The following is a 13,827-nucleotide window of genomic DNA, read 5'->3' on the forward strand; positions in this document are numbered from 1 at the left end:
GCCAGGGCTAAAGGAGAGCTCGGGAAGCAGTGCCCAGCAATGAATGTGTAGAGGGATGCCAGAGACCTATCCCTGGGTATGCCAGAGCCTCCCCGAGAATGGGACCCATGGCCAAGGCTGTTCCAACCCAGGTGTTGCTCTAAAGCAAATTTGAGGAGACAGGAGGGTTGGGAAAGAATGATTTGGGGAGGGGTTGTATTTGGGGTCAAGGTACCATTTTTTGTGTCTTCCCCATCTAGTATTGGGGCCTCAGTACCTTGTCAAGTTCAACAAGGAAAATCAAATACAAATAATATTTTTAAAGTGGAAACCAATTTTAAACAAGAGTTAGGGGTTAAAAGAGGGTTTGGGCCATTTCTGGCTTTTCCTAAGGGTGCGGTGGACTGTGTCCCTGGGGGCTTCAGTTCCTCCTGCTGATCTGAACAGAACAGATCATGCCCTGCTGGCTCCTCCTTGGATGCAAGGTTGCTTTCTGCTTGTGGGAAGTTGCTGTAGTACCCAGTCTAGAACCTTTCAATAAACTGATTTTCAGCTGCCCAGATGTGTCCTGTGGGAAGGAAGGCAAGGGAGTTCAGAACCACTGAGCCCACCTCTGGGGTCACAGCCATCCAGGAGGCTGGCAGGGAAGGGCAGGACTGAGAAACAGGAAAGTGGCACCCACCAGGGCCTGGCTGCAGCCCCCGGGGAGCGGGGAGCGGGGCTGGGGGTTTCCACTAGAGAGTGAGCCCTGGCCCTGCCCAGCCCACCCAGGGTCCTCAGTTCCCTTCCACTGCCCTGCTGGTCTATTCCAGAGACCTGTACCTGGCCCCACCGTCCACCTCACAGCCCCCAAATCGTCCAAGGATAGGAGCCCCAAACCCAGTCCCCCCACCATATCCTTCCTAGAGCCGACACTGGGCTTCTTTTCAGTGAAGAAGCTGAGACTGAGCCCCCAACCCAAAGGGCCCCTGACAGAGAAGACACAGGACTCTCATTCCAACCTTTTTCTTGCGGGTTTGAGACTTAAAAATCCACAGTGGATGTAGCTTTCTGTGCATTGATTGACAATAAAGTCAGGCATGAAATATTCACCCAGGGCCACTCTGTCGTACTAAATATTTAACACAACATTAGAGAAGGTTTTTCCCAGACTTCGCCAGGCACCGGCTGGGCGGCTGGCTCACTGCTTACCACTGTTTATGACTAATCTGAGTCCCTAGCCGCCAGCAGCACAGCAAGCCAGACAAAGTTGGGACACTGGCTTGCTGCTGGGCCGCCTCACCTTTGGGAAACTTCAGATACACTTCCAGGGAGTCTCTCCAAAGGGGAAAGGGAGCCTTGATACCCAGCCCCGGCCAGGAAAAGAATCGACTTCTTCAAACTCTTGTAAACAGGCGCTGTGACCCTCTTCAGGTTGGTGGGGTAAGAGTCCCTGAGACTTGGGGGAAAAGAGTCACATCTCTGGCAGAATCAGGCAGTAGGGAATGAGGTCCTCATCCCTAGCCCTGTCTTGGGCTGATCACGGGGAGGAGGCAAGACCCCCCCCCATACGTGAGAACCCTCCTCCTTCTCCCAATCCTGGGGGGGGGAAGAGCAGCAGCTAGAAAAAAATACAATTACCCCCTCCTAGCCCCCGCCCCTGTCCATCCCACCGCCCACCCCACCCCACCCCACCCCAACCCTCTCTCTCTCCTCCTTTGCTCGCTCTGTGGAATGGAGAGGAGGGGAGTGTCAAGAGAAAAACGAATACAAATCTGCAATTGATTTTCATAATGTTTCTGCGGTGTTTGCAAACCAATCGCCTGAACGTCCCCATCTTACCTAAGAGAGAACCCCTCCTACGACTGCGAAGTGCTCCGAACTGATATATGACAATATCTACTTTGGATCACGTGCTCGGGGAGAGAGACTAAGACGGATAACGCGTCATCTCGCCTTCCCAAATTTTCCCCCCTCGCTAGATCAGGTCCAAAACCTCCATCTGGAGCCGGCAGGAGAAGAGAACGATGTTTAACTCGGTCAACCTGGGCAACTTCTGCTCGCCGTCGCGCAAGGAGAGGGGCGCTGATTTCGGCGAGCGAGGGAGCTGCGCCTCCAACCTCTATCTGCCCAGTTGCACTTACTACGTGCCCGAGTTCTCCACGGTCTCCTCCTTCCTGCCCCAGGCCCCCTCTCGTCAGATCTCCTATCCCTACCCGGCCCAAGTGCCCCCGGTCCGGGAGGTCTCCTACGGCCTGGAGCCCTCCGGCAAGTGGCACCACCGGAACAGCTATTCCTCTTGCTATGCGGCGGCCGACGAGCTCATGCACCGGGAGTGCCTGCCTCCTTCCACCGTCACCGAGATCCTCATGAAAAACGAAGGCTCCTACGGCGGCCACCACCACCCCAGCGCCCCGCACGCCGCCCCCGCCGGCTTCTACTCCTCAGTCAACAAGAACAGCGTCCTGCCCCAAGCCTTCGACCGTTTCTTCGACAACGCCTACTGCGGTGGCGGCGACGCGTCCGCCGAGCCCCCCTGCCCGGGCAAGGGTGAGGCCAAGGGGGAGCCCGAGGCGCCCCCGGCCTCGGGACTGGCGTCCCGGGCTGAGGCGGGGCCCGAGGCCGAGGCCGAGGAGGAAAACACGAATCCCAGCTCGTCCGGTTCAGCCCACTCGGCGGCCAAGGAGCCGGCCAAGGGAGCCGCCCCCAGTAGGTAGCAGCGGCCGGGAAACAGGCGGGCAGGAGGGAGGGAGCCAGAGAGGGAGGGCGAGAGTAGGGGGGAGGCGAGGGGAGCGGGGACGGCCTCGTGTTTTGGGTCAGTCCGATTTTATGTGGAGTTTTATAAGCATTCAAAGGATTTTATTATAACCTACAAAGCCCTCTCTCCCAACGACTCGACTTTTTACGATGGAGAAGGGGTGGGGCGGGAGGGAAAAGGGCTCTTTGGAAAAGCCGGGTGAACCCCCTCCCCGTTATCTCCCTCGGTCTGTGAAATTTTTAAAAGCGCCACCATCGCGGGCTATATTAACTTTGATCGTGAACTTAGAGGAGCATTTAAGGAAGGATGGGGAGCCCGGCTGCCGGGGGGCGGGAGGGAGGGAGGGGAGGGGTGGAGGGGGAGAAAGGGGAGGGCAAGGGAAAGACAGGGAGAAACTCAGAGAGGGGGAGTGGTGGGGGAGAGAGGCAATGGAGCAGAACCTGAGACCGGGGAGGCCAGCCAGGGCCGCTCTGCTTCTTTCAAAAACTATTTTCCAAATGTTCAAACTGTGTTCGCGTGTCCCTGAGCAGAACCCGGAGCAAGCCGGGGGTCAGCAACGACAGGGGGGTGGGGACGAGGCGGCTCAGGGCTCCACTCTGCTCCAGGCCTGGGGCTCAGCGTTTCTCTGCGGCCCGCGGCCTCTGCGCTGGCCTAGCCTGGCCGCAGGGAAGGCGCGGCCCGCCGGGCGTCCCGGGGCGCCAGGGCCCCCGGAAGCAACTCTCGGGTGTCTTTGGTGCCTGCTCGCTCGCTTCTTCCCCGCCTCCCCACGACTCTCGCCCGGTCTAACTTCTTCGCGCCTGTTCTCCGCGGTTCCCCCAGATTTCTGGGGGAGGGGGGGCGGTGGGTTTTCAGAGTCACTAGGAGGGCAGCGCAGGAAGGGGCAGAGGAGCCCGGCTGAGCAGAAGTCGGGGGGGGGGGGCGGGTTCCACGGGGACGCACTTGGCTCCGGCTGGCTTCCTTCTCCCCCAGACTCCGCCAGCCCCGGCCGTCGTCCGAGGGGAGGGGACGCGGGTCCCATGGTGGCCCGGGATGGGGGAAGAGCTCGCCCTGCCAGGGGTCTCGGCTCGGCCCAGCGCTGCGCCCGCGGGAGGGCTGCCCGGCGGTGGGGCTGGGGTCGCCCGGGTCTCACGTGTCTCTCTCCCCCTCTCCTCGCACTTGCCCCCTCCCCTCCCCTCCAGACGCCCCCCGCACCCGCAAGAAGCGCTGCCCTTATTCGAAATTCCAGATCCGGGAACTGGAGCGAGAGTTTTTCTTCAACGTGTATATCAACAAAGAGAAGCGGCTGCAGCTGTCCCGGATGCTGAACCTGACGGACCGACAAGTGAAAATTTGGTTTCAGAACAGAAGGATGAAAGAAAAAAAACTAAGCAGAGACCGGCTGCAGTATTTCTCGGGAAATCCTCTGCTGTAACCGCAGACTGGGCCCTTTGGGGGGAGGGGGGAAAGGGGGAGATTATTTTATTTTATTTTTATTTTTTATTTTCTAACTCGCCTTCTTTCCGCGGGTGGAAAACTGGACTGTGGCCAGGGCTGGCCCCCACTGCCGTTGCCCGCACTTCTTTCCGGAACCTCCTTCACCTTGGTCTGACTCAGTGTGGGACAGGGACCGGGCCTGGAAAGGGAGGTGAAGGAAAGTGTCTGATCCACGGCGAGTGGACACCGTTGGCGCCGAGGCCAAGAATCTTTATTTAAAAGAAAACACACCTCGCGACAATGTCTTGCTGCTCGGATTGGGTGGGGGGAGGGGCGTGAGTAGTGGGCGCTTGAGCCGAACAATCCTTGAACTGAAAGCCTTCCCTTGCCCATGTGAGAAGATCTGCTAGGACACCGTGTCTGGGAGGGGAGACCTCCCGGGCGGGCTCCCCGTCCCTACCCCACCACGCCCCACTGCTGGGGGGCAGCTAAATGTGATCCCGCCTTGCTGTGAAATTTCTGTTCCTTTGATCTGGTGTTAGGTGTGCGAAGTCGTGTCCTACCTCTGTCTGTGCCCAGGCCCTGCCCAAGCCTAGTTGTTCTCCCCCTTGAACGTGTAGAGCCCTCCTTTGAAATTTCTTAACTGGTGCGTTGAGGTTTCCTAACCTTTTTCCAAGCTGTGCCCCACTCCGCAAATTTATAGCTATAGTCTATGCATTTGTTACCTTCTTTTTTTTAAAAAAAAAAGATCGGGGTGGAAGAAGCAGTAGGGAGATGGGATTGGACGCCTCCCCCATGCTGAGGCCTGAATTTTTGTAAATAAATTTCACAAGCATTTCTTTCTACCCGGAGGGGATATGGGGAGGACTCGCCTGGAATGAGATTTGAATCACCCATCTCCTTGTGCGTGAGTGCGTGTGTACGTGTGCAATCCCCACCCGGCTCCTGTCCCAGAGGGATTGCTGTGAATTTTTTTTTTTTTGGTGGCAAATAAAGATATTTCATTCTGTTCAATATTATGATTTTATTTGACCCTTTTATTAGCCCCTCTCCTCTTAAAACCCTCAATGCTCCCAAGGCGGAGGAGGTGGAAGCAGGCAGGCAGAGCCCAGCAGAGGAGGACAGGCGTGCGAAGGTGAGGTAGGCTGGAGCTGGCGGGCCTGCACCCGTCTCTCCACGGGCAGGGGCAAGAGTATGGCGGTAGCTTCCTCCTGCTCTCAAGTTGAGGACTTTCCACTGCGACTCCTAAAGCTCTCATTTCTCACGTGCAGCTCGAGCTGCGTCCAAACGCCCAGCAACGCTTTCCATTTAAGCACACGTTTGTTGTGGAGTTAATTGTAACCATCATCGAATTTAAATTTATAGGAATTTTCTTGGCTCCACCGCCCTCCCACCAGATGTCTCCGTCTGTGGCAGTTAAATGTGTAGGGCTGAGGGTAGGGCTTTCGTTTTTTCTTTTCTTCTTTTTCCCTCTATGAGAAGACTGTATTGGAATTTTTATATACAGTTTTGAGGGAGGGAAGGGAGAGGGGGAGAAACCAGCCCCCTCCCTTTCCTCACCGCGCCAGCCCCTGAGGGTGGGAGGGTAGGGCTGGGCCCCTTCCCCTCAAGCACAAATGGCCAGGCTCCTCCAGACACAACAAGACCCTAGGCTGGGGCCACCCTGATGTTTATACATAGGTCTCCCAGCATAGAAAGCCCCAGAGATTTGTTTTGTAAGAGGTTGGCTTGGGGTGGGGCGCTGGGGAAGGAGGTGACCCATGAGGATGGTCACCACACCCATATATATATTTGGTGCATGTTTCTTCTGCATAAAGATAACCATAGTCCTTTCAGCGCATTCGTTGAGGGCACTCTGGCGGTCTCTGTTCCAAATTCGTTATTTGGGGGCAGAGGTTTAGGACCAATTCTCTCATCTTTCCCTTTTCTTTGGAACTGCTCTTCTGTAATTCGAAGAAAATGTTTTCGTCAATATAATTCTGTTGAGTGAAAGAAAAAAGCACCATGACTATGGACTATTGCATCTAGGTTCCGTCGTTTTTGATGACAGGGGTATCTGAATCTCCAATTTGTAAATGTAGGTCTTGAGACAAAATTTGCAAGCTGGGGTGTATGTACAACCCCACAATTGCCTCATGTGCCCACACACAAATATTTGTCGGATGCCTATGGGTGCACATGAAAAGGAATATTAATGTGTACGCTTTTGCCTATAGTATGGAGTAAAACTGACCACATGCACATCTAGGGCTTGTGTCCTCTGAGGTGTGTAACCACTGTCAGTGTGTAGTGAGTGTCAGAAGGAATGCAGCTGAGGATCGCCTGTGTGTGTGTGTGCATGCACATTTGCATGCGTGTGCACTTGTGCACGAGAGATATCTCTAGGTGTGATGTTTATCCACTAGTCATAACAAGGGATATTGGCCTGCCAGCCTTGTTTCCAATAAAATAGGATGGAGATAACTATATAGAATGAACCTGTTTATAAAGCAAAATACTGATCTCTAAATGGCTCTTGATTTTGGAGAAAAATATTTAAAATCCAAAGCTACCACTTTCCCTGCAATATGCAGCCCAGAAAAGATCCCCAGCTCTAGAAGGGATTTCTGAAGGAAGGCGGGGTGTCATGGTGAAAGAAAAACAAAAGCTTTCTATGATCCAAGCCCAGGAAGCTGCCAGTCCTCGGTGACCTTCTAAAAATTAGAAAAAAGAGGTCTCTGTCCCCCCCAACAAACCCACCTTCGGGCCCCCGGGATGTCCGACCCCCCTTGGCGGTCAGGGGCACTCTGGGCTCAACCTCTTCGGGTAATCCCCTCCAGCCGTGCTCTGCCCGGGAACAAAAGAGCCTCGTCTAGACGCCGCCATAAAGTGCCCCCACCCCACCCCGCGCCTCTAAACCCAGTTTCATTTCGCCCTTAACGACCCAATCTGGCCTGTGTTAGAAAACGCTTCCGCCCTAAATAGTAAACAAATCTGCAGTGGACAGTCTTGGCTCCCCCAGCACACCCCATACCCCCACTCCATTACCCCCTTGCCCGCAACCTCCTTCCCCCCCTCTTCTCCTCCAGCCTTTCTCAGCTCCCAGTCCCCCAATCCCCCCCCCACCAGTAAATAAACCCGAGGCCGAGTTCAAAGTTTCCCGGAGCTAAGGAGGAATGTTGGTTGTAAAAATCCAAGTTTATAGCGCACGTGGGAGTTTACAAGGGTATTAAGTGGTGTGGGCTGAGAGAGCACTCTGGGCCCCTCCCCCTCCCACTATGGGCTTTGGGGGTGCAGGGGGAACCTGGGGGACTTGAAAGGAGAAGTGGGTTTGGTGTTTCTTTGTCACGCAGACCCCCAGGTTGCTGGGGGATGGCGATGCGAGGGCACCTTGAAAGACGGTTCACAGAGCCCAGCCAAGCGCCTCTGAGAGAAAGCCCGCAGGTTCTAGGTGTCCCAGATGGGGAAGATGGGGAGCTCTGCTTTAGGCAAGCAAGAAAGTTACAGACTAGGTGTCTGAAAGGTGAATGGAGTTGGAGATACCTGGAGCCGTTTCTCAATCGGAGGAGGAGAAACTACCTGGGGAATAATTTCTCGAGTGGATTGAAGGCAGAGAGGGTTTTTCTCACCAGGACAAAGAACTTTGAACTTCAAGGGAGTCAAGGGCGCCACCCCTTCCCTCTCCCCGCCCCTCTCCGGAATCTGTAGGGCAATTCGTTTCTGGGCCAATATTCCCTCAAGGGGGCAGCCCCTGGGGTTTCCTGTTGCCCTAAGGCTGGATAATGCTGTTTGTTGAACCCTCCCAGCTCAGAGCCCGCCAGAACTGTGTGCACGCGACTGCACTCTTTATTATTCATATAAACCTTTGGAAAAGGCAACGCCCGGGAAGTTTTTATAACTTTGTTTGGCATAAAAGTTTTACAAGATTCCTCCTCTCTTTTTAAAAAACTTAAAGTTTTGGTCTTGCCATGGAAGGAAGTCTCAGGGTCTCTGGGAGGTTGGGGAGAGAGAGGTTCTGGGGTCCTGGTGGGAGGCGGGTGTCTGGAGCTGTATCTCTAACTAAGGCAAAACAAGGCTTAAAGGTTGGGATTAATCCTTCCTGAAGCCCACCTTGGATCCAGCTTTGGGGGCTGCTAGGAAAGTCTCAGCCACTCTGCTGTTGAGACACACCCTTACAGAACCCCAAAGTTCGGACAATGTCAATTAGACCAGGTCTTCCCCATCACATCCTCTTGTTCTCCTGTAGGCATCTCTCTTTCTCTCTCTCTCTCTCTCTCTCTCTCTCTCTCTCTCTCTCTCTCTCACACACACACACACACACACACACACACACACAGCCCTGCACACACCCTCAACCCACTGCACAAAGTGGAGACCCATAACCTTGACTCAGACCGTTAAGTTTGGGAGAGTCTCTGCACACACAGCCCTGCAACCCTGCCTCCTGCAAAGTCCACAAAAGGTTTGATGGAAGACAGAATTCAAAACGACAAGAAATGCCTGCCCAGAGGTTGCAGTGATTCTAGGACCGACCGAGAGAGAAGGAAGACCAGCGGGCTGCAGTCCAGAAGCTCGAAGAACAAAGTTGCCTGTATAGGGACGTGGCCTTGGACTGCTAAGCCTGCGAGTGACCCCTTGGATCTGCCCCTCACCTGGGACTGACAGACCCCACTCCTTCATTTCCCCTAGCTCCAGCCTTGGGGTATCAAGTGGGCTCAAACAGGGACTATTTTAATGTTCATCTCTGGAAGTCAGGACAAAGATGGAGCAACTTCTCCAAAGACAGGCCTGGTGGATGAGGCTTCTTCAGGGTGATGGACTTGAGGATACCTAAGCCCTGGAGCTGAGCACTTCAGTGAGCCAGCGGAGTTGGTCAGGATGTGCCCCAGCGCCTGCTTTTCCTTCCCTCTAATAGTGACTGCTGAGGCCTGGCGGCCAGCGGCTGCCAGCCCTACACTTCGCCTTGTGAGGAGCCGAGTTAAGGCTGAAGGCGGCGGACGAAGGTCAACTCCAAGCTTGAGCAGTGGGGCTGGGAAGGGTTGCTACTAAGCCTGGCGCGCTCCCCCTCACGGTGCCCAACGCAACAGAGAAAAACAAGAAGAGCTAGGGGAGAAAGTCAAGGGGAAGGAAAGCATTTAGGAGGAAAGAAAAGAGTAAAGAATAAATTGTATAACAAAGAAAGAAAGAAGGGAGAACTAAGGAAGACAAGAAAGAGAAAGAATCAGAAAAAGAGAGGGAAACAAATGAATTGCAGAGAAAAAGAGAAAGAAGCAAATAAAGAGAAAGGAGGAAGATGGAAAAAGAAAGAAAGAGGGGGGAAAAAGATGGAAAACAAAGATCTTCGAAAAGGAAGTTAGCCGGTAAGGGAGGAGTGCGATTTTCTCCGAAGTAAGCCGGCAGACCACAGCCCTGACTCCGGCTGGAAACACGACCCACTGGGCAACTTGGGCGCAAACCATAAAGTGGGGAGCAAGGCTTCCCCCCTCCCGCCCGCCAAAGACATCATCCCATCCGTCCTCCTCCCAAAGCTTCTACTGGATGTGTTTGCTGTCTGGTTTCAATTCAGGAGGCAAAGTTAAATAACTGGTTGGCTTCGGCAGGGCAAGAAAGCAGTTGTGCTGGCTATCAGACTTCGGGATGCGGGGATCGTAGGGAGTACACTTTTTGGGTAAAAGTGAATATTTGTGGCCGTGTACATACAATCAAGCTCCAAGTCAATGACGTGTCTAGGCGGTAACCTCCATAGCATCTGGGTGCAAACGTGTACAACGTCCAGATGTGAGAGCGACTCTGATGGCCAGGCTGCCGCCAGGGTGGCACTGAAATCCGGAGTAGACCAGAGGCCCCTCCAAGCGTCCTCAGCCTCCCACTTTCCTCTTGTACCTGTTTGAAATTCCGTTTGGGGGGCTTCGGTGCATTCTGTCTTTTGCCTGGGATTTTTCTGCTCCCAATTCAGCCGGAGCAGAGCCCGGTGTTAGTGAAGAAAAAGAAAGCAAATCTTTCCTTCAAGTTTTGAGAAGAGAATGATTTATTTGGGCCTCCAAAACAAGAGGGAAAAACCCTGCAATTTTAACCACTGGTGTGATTTTGTTTTCCATTTCACTTGAGATTTCAACACACACACACACACACACACACACACACACACACTGTATAATTATTTTATTTTATTATTTTATCCCAAAGGGAAAGACACTCTTTCTTCTTTTCACCTCACCTTTGGAATTTCCTAGATGACGTCCTTAGCCTTGTGGGGAAGCTCCACTAATTTTCCTTGGAGAAATCAGGGTGCCTCTGGGGTGCTTTGAGGGCTAGAGCCTGGAAAGCAGCCGAGGTTCCTTTCTGTTCATCGAGCACTAGATTCTCCTTCTGTTTTCACATGGGGACCCCTAGCGCCCCAGTCCTCAGCCTGCCGTCTGGAACCCGCTAACCACCCTGAAGTCTGCGAGGCGCACCCTCCACCTCTCCCTTGGTCACAGTCCCACTGGCGGCAGGAGGCCCAGCTGCTCATCCCTGCTGCACTTCCAGGGTCTAGGTACCGGGAAGAAGGGCACAGGGGGCCAGAGCTCTCGGGGTAGGGGGTGTTGGTCAAAAGGTAGGTGCAGCCTGAGCCCGCTCTGGCCTGAAGCCCCTGGATTTTCACATCCCCCAAGTTGAGGCAAGAAGAGGGAGCCTCGGAGTCAGGCATAGATGCAGCACTCCTGGAAAGTTGGGGAAATGGCTTAACAGGGTGATTTTAGCAACATAGAGTTCTTCTGGACCCCAATCCAGTTCCTTTGGGGTGCAGGCCTGAGGGTCTTGGCCCGGTGGGGCTTGGCCGGTAGGCGCCCAGCAGTGGCGGCAGGCGGCAAGTGGGATGGCCGTGGCAGCCTGAATGCCTTTGAACACCAGGCCCGGACAATAGGATGGAAACAGCCTTTGCTCGTGCCTCGGGAAAGACAGAGCCCAAGGGGGCAGGGCTGGGACCCACACCTGACTGTACTTTCCCAGACCCGCACAAATGCTCCCCTCTCCCCGTCCTCACCCTCACGTCTTCCTTCCTTTCGTCTCCACTGGTGCAGAATCCCAAGTCTGCAAAAACCCAACAAGTTATTCAAGTCGGCGTCTTCGGGTTCTTGTTTAACAGCTCCGGGTTTGCGTTTATCCTGCGTAATTAAAGGCAAACATTTGTCCCACCGGGGGTCCCACTTAGGCTGATGAATTTGATTTCTTTTTTCATTAATGGGCCATGTTTATCATACTTCTAATTATTTCAACTTTAAACACTATTCGTTCTTGTGAGGAGATGGGAGTGGAGGCGCGAGGCTCCTTCTCCCAGGGGGATTATTTCCATTAATAATAGCAAGGATTCTGAAAGCGACTCCATCCCCACCCAGGGCTGAGGTAAGGAGTGAGTTTGGGATGGGGGTCGGGCTGGTAGGGGAGACAGGTCTCAAAGCCGAGTGACTCTGCTTCTCTCCCGCTGGTTCCCCAGGTTAAGCTGTGGGGCATGATGTTTTTGAGAGGTTATCTGGAGTTTGTCTCCTTCACTCTGCCGCCTCCCTCACCCGCTCCCGGGCTGGGCTCAGACCCTTCCCCTTCGAGGCTCTTGGAAACCTTCCACAGCCCCAGCCGATCCCAGCCTGGCCTGGGCAGAGAGGCTCAGGGAGTGCTGTCCCGGCCCCCAGCTACTAACACCGAGAGAAAGACGAGGAAAAGCTGAGGTGGTCAAGCGGCACCTGGGTCTGGGGGAGAGGGCCCAGCAGACCCCAAGATAGGGGGCAAGGGCAGGAGACTGGGATGCCAAACTCCAGGGACAGGGACACCAGGCAGGAAAATAAAGGAGATGTGAAAGTGGGGGGAGGGAACCCCCCCCAAAGCCATATAATTCTCAATTGCTTTGGTCTTTAATTTCATCGCCCCATAAATGAGGAAATATCAGTTCCCATACTAAATTTTTATCCTCGGCTGATAAATATGACGGGGAATTTTCGTTGGGTCCTCGTAAAAGCGAACAGTTTCGATCAAACTGGCGGGGAAAGACTTACGCAGATAATACAAACAGAGTGGCCATAAAGTCTGCGCGTTTCCCGCGGGGTGGGACAAATGGCTCCCTGGATTGACTGCCACCGGGGCCGTCCCAAGTCTCATCTGGGGCCTAAACAGGCTAACCTTGCCGGGGCCAACCCCTTGTGCCGAGCCCATGACGACCTCTGTAAATGAAAACACGAAAGCATTTCAAATCTCCCCTGGCTGGCCCTGCCAGCAAGTCACACATTACACATTTTCTTCCAGTTTTCCCGGGGTTCGGGGACCCCTGCGCCTTGTCTCTCACTCTCTGGATGACAGATTTCGGCGGATTTCTTTCCGAAGTCGTCTTCTAGCAGCCGCGGGCTTGGGCCTCCCTAGAAGCCATCCAGCCTCCTCACTCCTCCGCGCCAGGGTGTCTGGAGCGCTGGTCTTTTCCTGGCCAGGTTCCAGCCCTTCGGAAAGTCGAAACCCATGGCTCGGTCCAGGGGAAAATGTGGGGCGACCTGAAAGACAAGTTATACTCCAGATTCCGTTTCCTGAGGAAAGGGTGGAGAGTTTAGTTCGCTTTGTGAGAAAGGAGATGAAGAAACGGAAATAACTATTTGAAACATACCTTGTCCCTTATTTCTCGCTTCCCTTTATTAAAAAAAATAACCACAAAAATAGACTGGTCCGTCTTCTCCTCTCAAAAACGCCCCCAGCTCATTCGCTCTGTTAAAGGACACTTCTCTGGGTCGGATTTTGTCGCGTCCGTTGCCCTGGTTTCCCGGTTGATACGTGACTCCCCCAAACCGCCTGAGGCCCCGCGGGTTCCCTCTTTCTCTCTGGGAATGCTCCCTGTTTTCGTGGGGGCAAGGTCAACTGGAAAGCGAGGGCCGCCAGGGCCTGGAGCAAAGCAGCCGAACCGGCTCCAAGGCCAAAGCCTTCCTGCCCCTGAGTTGATAACCCAGGAGCCACCCACCCAGCCAGGCCCAGGCCGCACACCCTGGTCGGGGAGCCGGTGCCTTTGGTTGCCGGCTTCCTCCTCCCGCGACCCCTAAATCCCCTCGGAATCCCCCTCTCCCAAGCAGCCCTTAAGTCATCTTGACCTCCTCCCTGGCCTGCCCCAGACACTGGAGATTCCCCGTCAATCCCCACGGGGAACTTGCAACTCAACCAACTTCCGTGACGGGAGGTCCCGAGCTGAGCTCCCAGCCCCAAGGGCCGAGCGCGACGAAGGAGGACGCAGGAGAGGAGAAACTTTAGTTCCGTTTGGGATTCCTTAACTTTTTCTCTCCCTTTCTCGGCCCGCAGGATCCCTCCCCCAAACCTCACCCCACTCCCATCCCAGGGGAAGAAGTGGGGGCGGGGGCCAAGGCGAGGAAAAGAGGAGGTGAGGAGGGGAAGAAGTACCTGAATCGTGTCTTGACCTTTTAGTTTGAATGTGACTGTTTTGAGCCCCGAGTTGCCTCGCTCTCTCATTCTGTCCCTCATTTCCCCCCTCTCCGCTCCCCTCTCCCCAAGAGTTACAGGCTGCTTCCCGGATAAACAAACCCCATTCTCCCTAGAACCCCTTCATCCCCCCTCCACCCCACTCCTGCCCCAGTCGCCCCGGGGTCCCTTCCTTTGTTCGCGGGGAAGGGCTCCGGCGCCCCTACCTCGAGGCGGCTGCTAGGTGGCGCTGTTACTCCACGCTGCGCGCTCCGCCTGCAGACAACTTGACCCCGCTG

At 54.6% G+C, this 13,827-nt stretch overlaps 1 protein-coding gene and 1 long non-coding RNA gene across 6 annotated transcripts; one reads left to right on the forward strand and one right to left on the reverse strand.

Annotated features, from left to right (window-relative positions):
- The first annotated feature begins 1,426 nt into the window (after positions 1 to 1,426).
- HOXC11 (homeobox C11) lies at positions 1,427 to 5,145 on the forward strand. Of its 2 annotated transcripts, none has more exons than XM_082351012.1 (2): positions 1,427 to 2,671; positions 3,895 to 5,145. In XM_082351012.1, exons 1-2 carry the CDS (start codon positions 1,986 to 1,988, stop codon positions 4,406 to 4,408), a joined length of 1,200 nt encoding a protein of 399 aa, XP_082207138.1. In that variant the 5' UTR covers positions 1,427 to 1,985; the 3' UTR covers positions 4,409 to 5,145. The 2 variants fall into 2 exon arrangements, with proteins under 2 accessions (XP_082207138.1, XP_082207139.1); XM_082351013.1 differs by having other exon boundaries at positions 1,427 to 2,667; positions 3,895 to 4,266.
- Positions 4,464 to 13,483, reverse strand: LOC309609524. 4 transcript variants are annotated; one of them, XR_014233446.1, is made up of 3 exons: positions 12,732 to 13,483; positions 11,133 to 12,621; positions 4,464 to 6,108 (listed from the first exon to the last, which is right to left on the reverse strand). It is a non-coding gene; the product is annotated as an uncharacterized lncRNA (long non-coding RNA). The 4 variants fall into 4 exon arrangements; XR_014233447.1 differs by lacking the exon at positions 4,464 to 6,108 and adding an exon at positions 10,119 to 10,426 and having other exon boundaries at positions 12,732 to 13,482; XR_014233448.1 differs by lacking the exon at positions 4,464 to 6,108 and having other exon boundaries at positions 10,119 to 12,300; positions 12,423 to 12,621; positions 12,732 to 13,476.
- Positions 13,484 to 13,827: the final 344 nt, after the last annotated feature.

Source organism: Balaenoptera borealis (assembly GCF_965194805.1).
Source record: "Balaenoptera borealis genome assembly, chromosome: 13".
Taxonomy (NCBI): Eukaryota; Metazoa; Chordata; class Mammalia; order Artiodactyla; family Balaenopteridae; genus Balaenoptera; species Balaenoptera borealis.

What these genes read in the sequence shown, in the direction of transcription:
- HOXC11 (XM_082351012.1), top strand. Translation starts at nt 1,986, where the DNA reads ATGTTTAACTCGGTCAACCTGGGCAACTTCTGCTCGCCGTCGCGCAAG. An exon ending in AAGGGAGCCGCCCCCAGTAG is followed by an intron (nt 2,672 to 3,894) that starts GTAGCAGCGGCC and finishes CCTCCCCTCCAG; the next exon opens with ACGCCCCCCGCACCCGCAAG.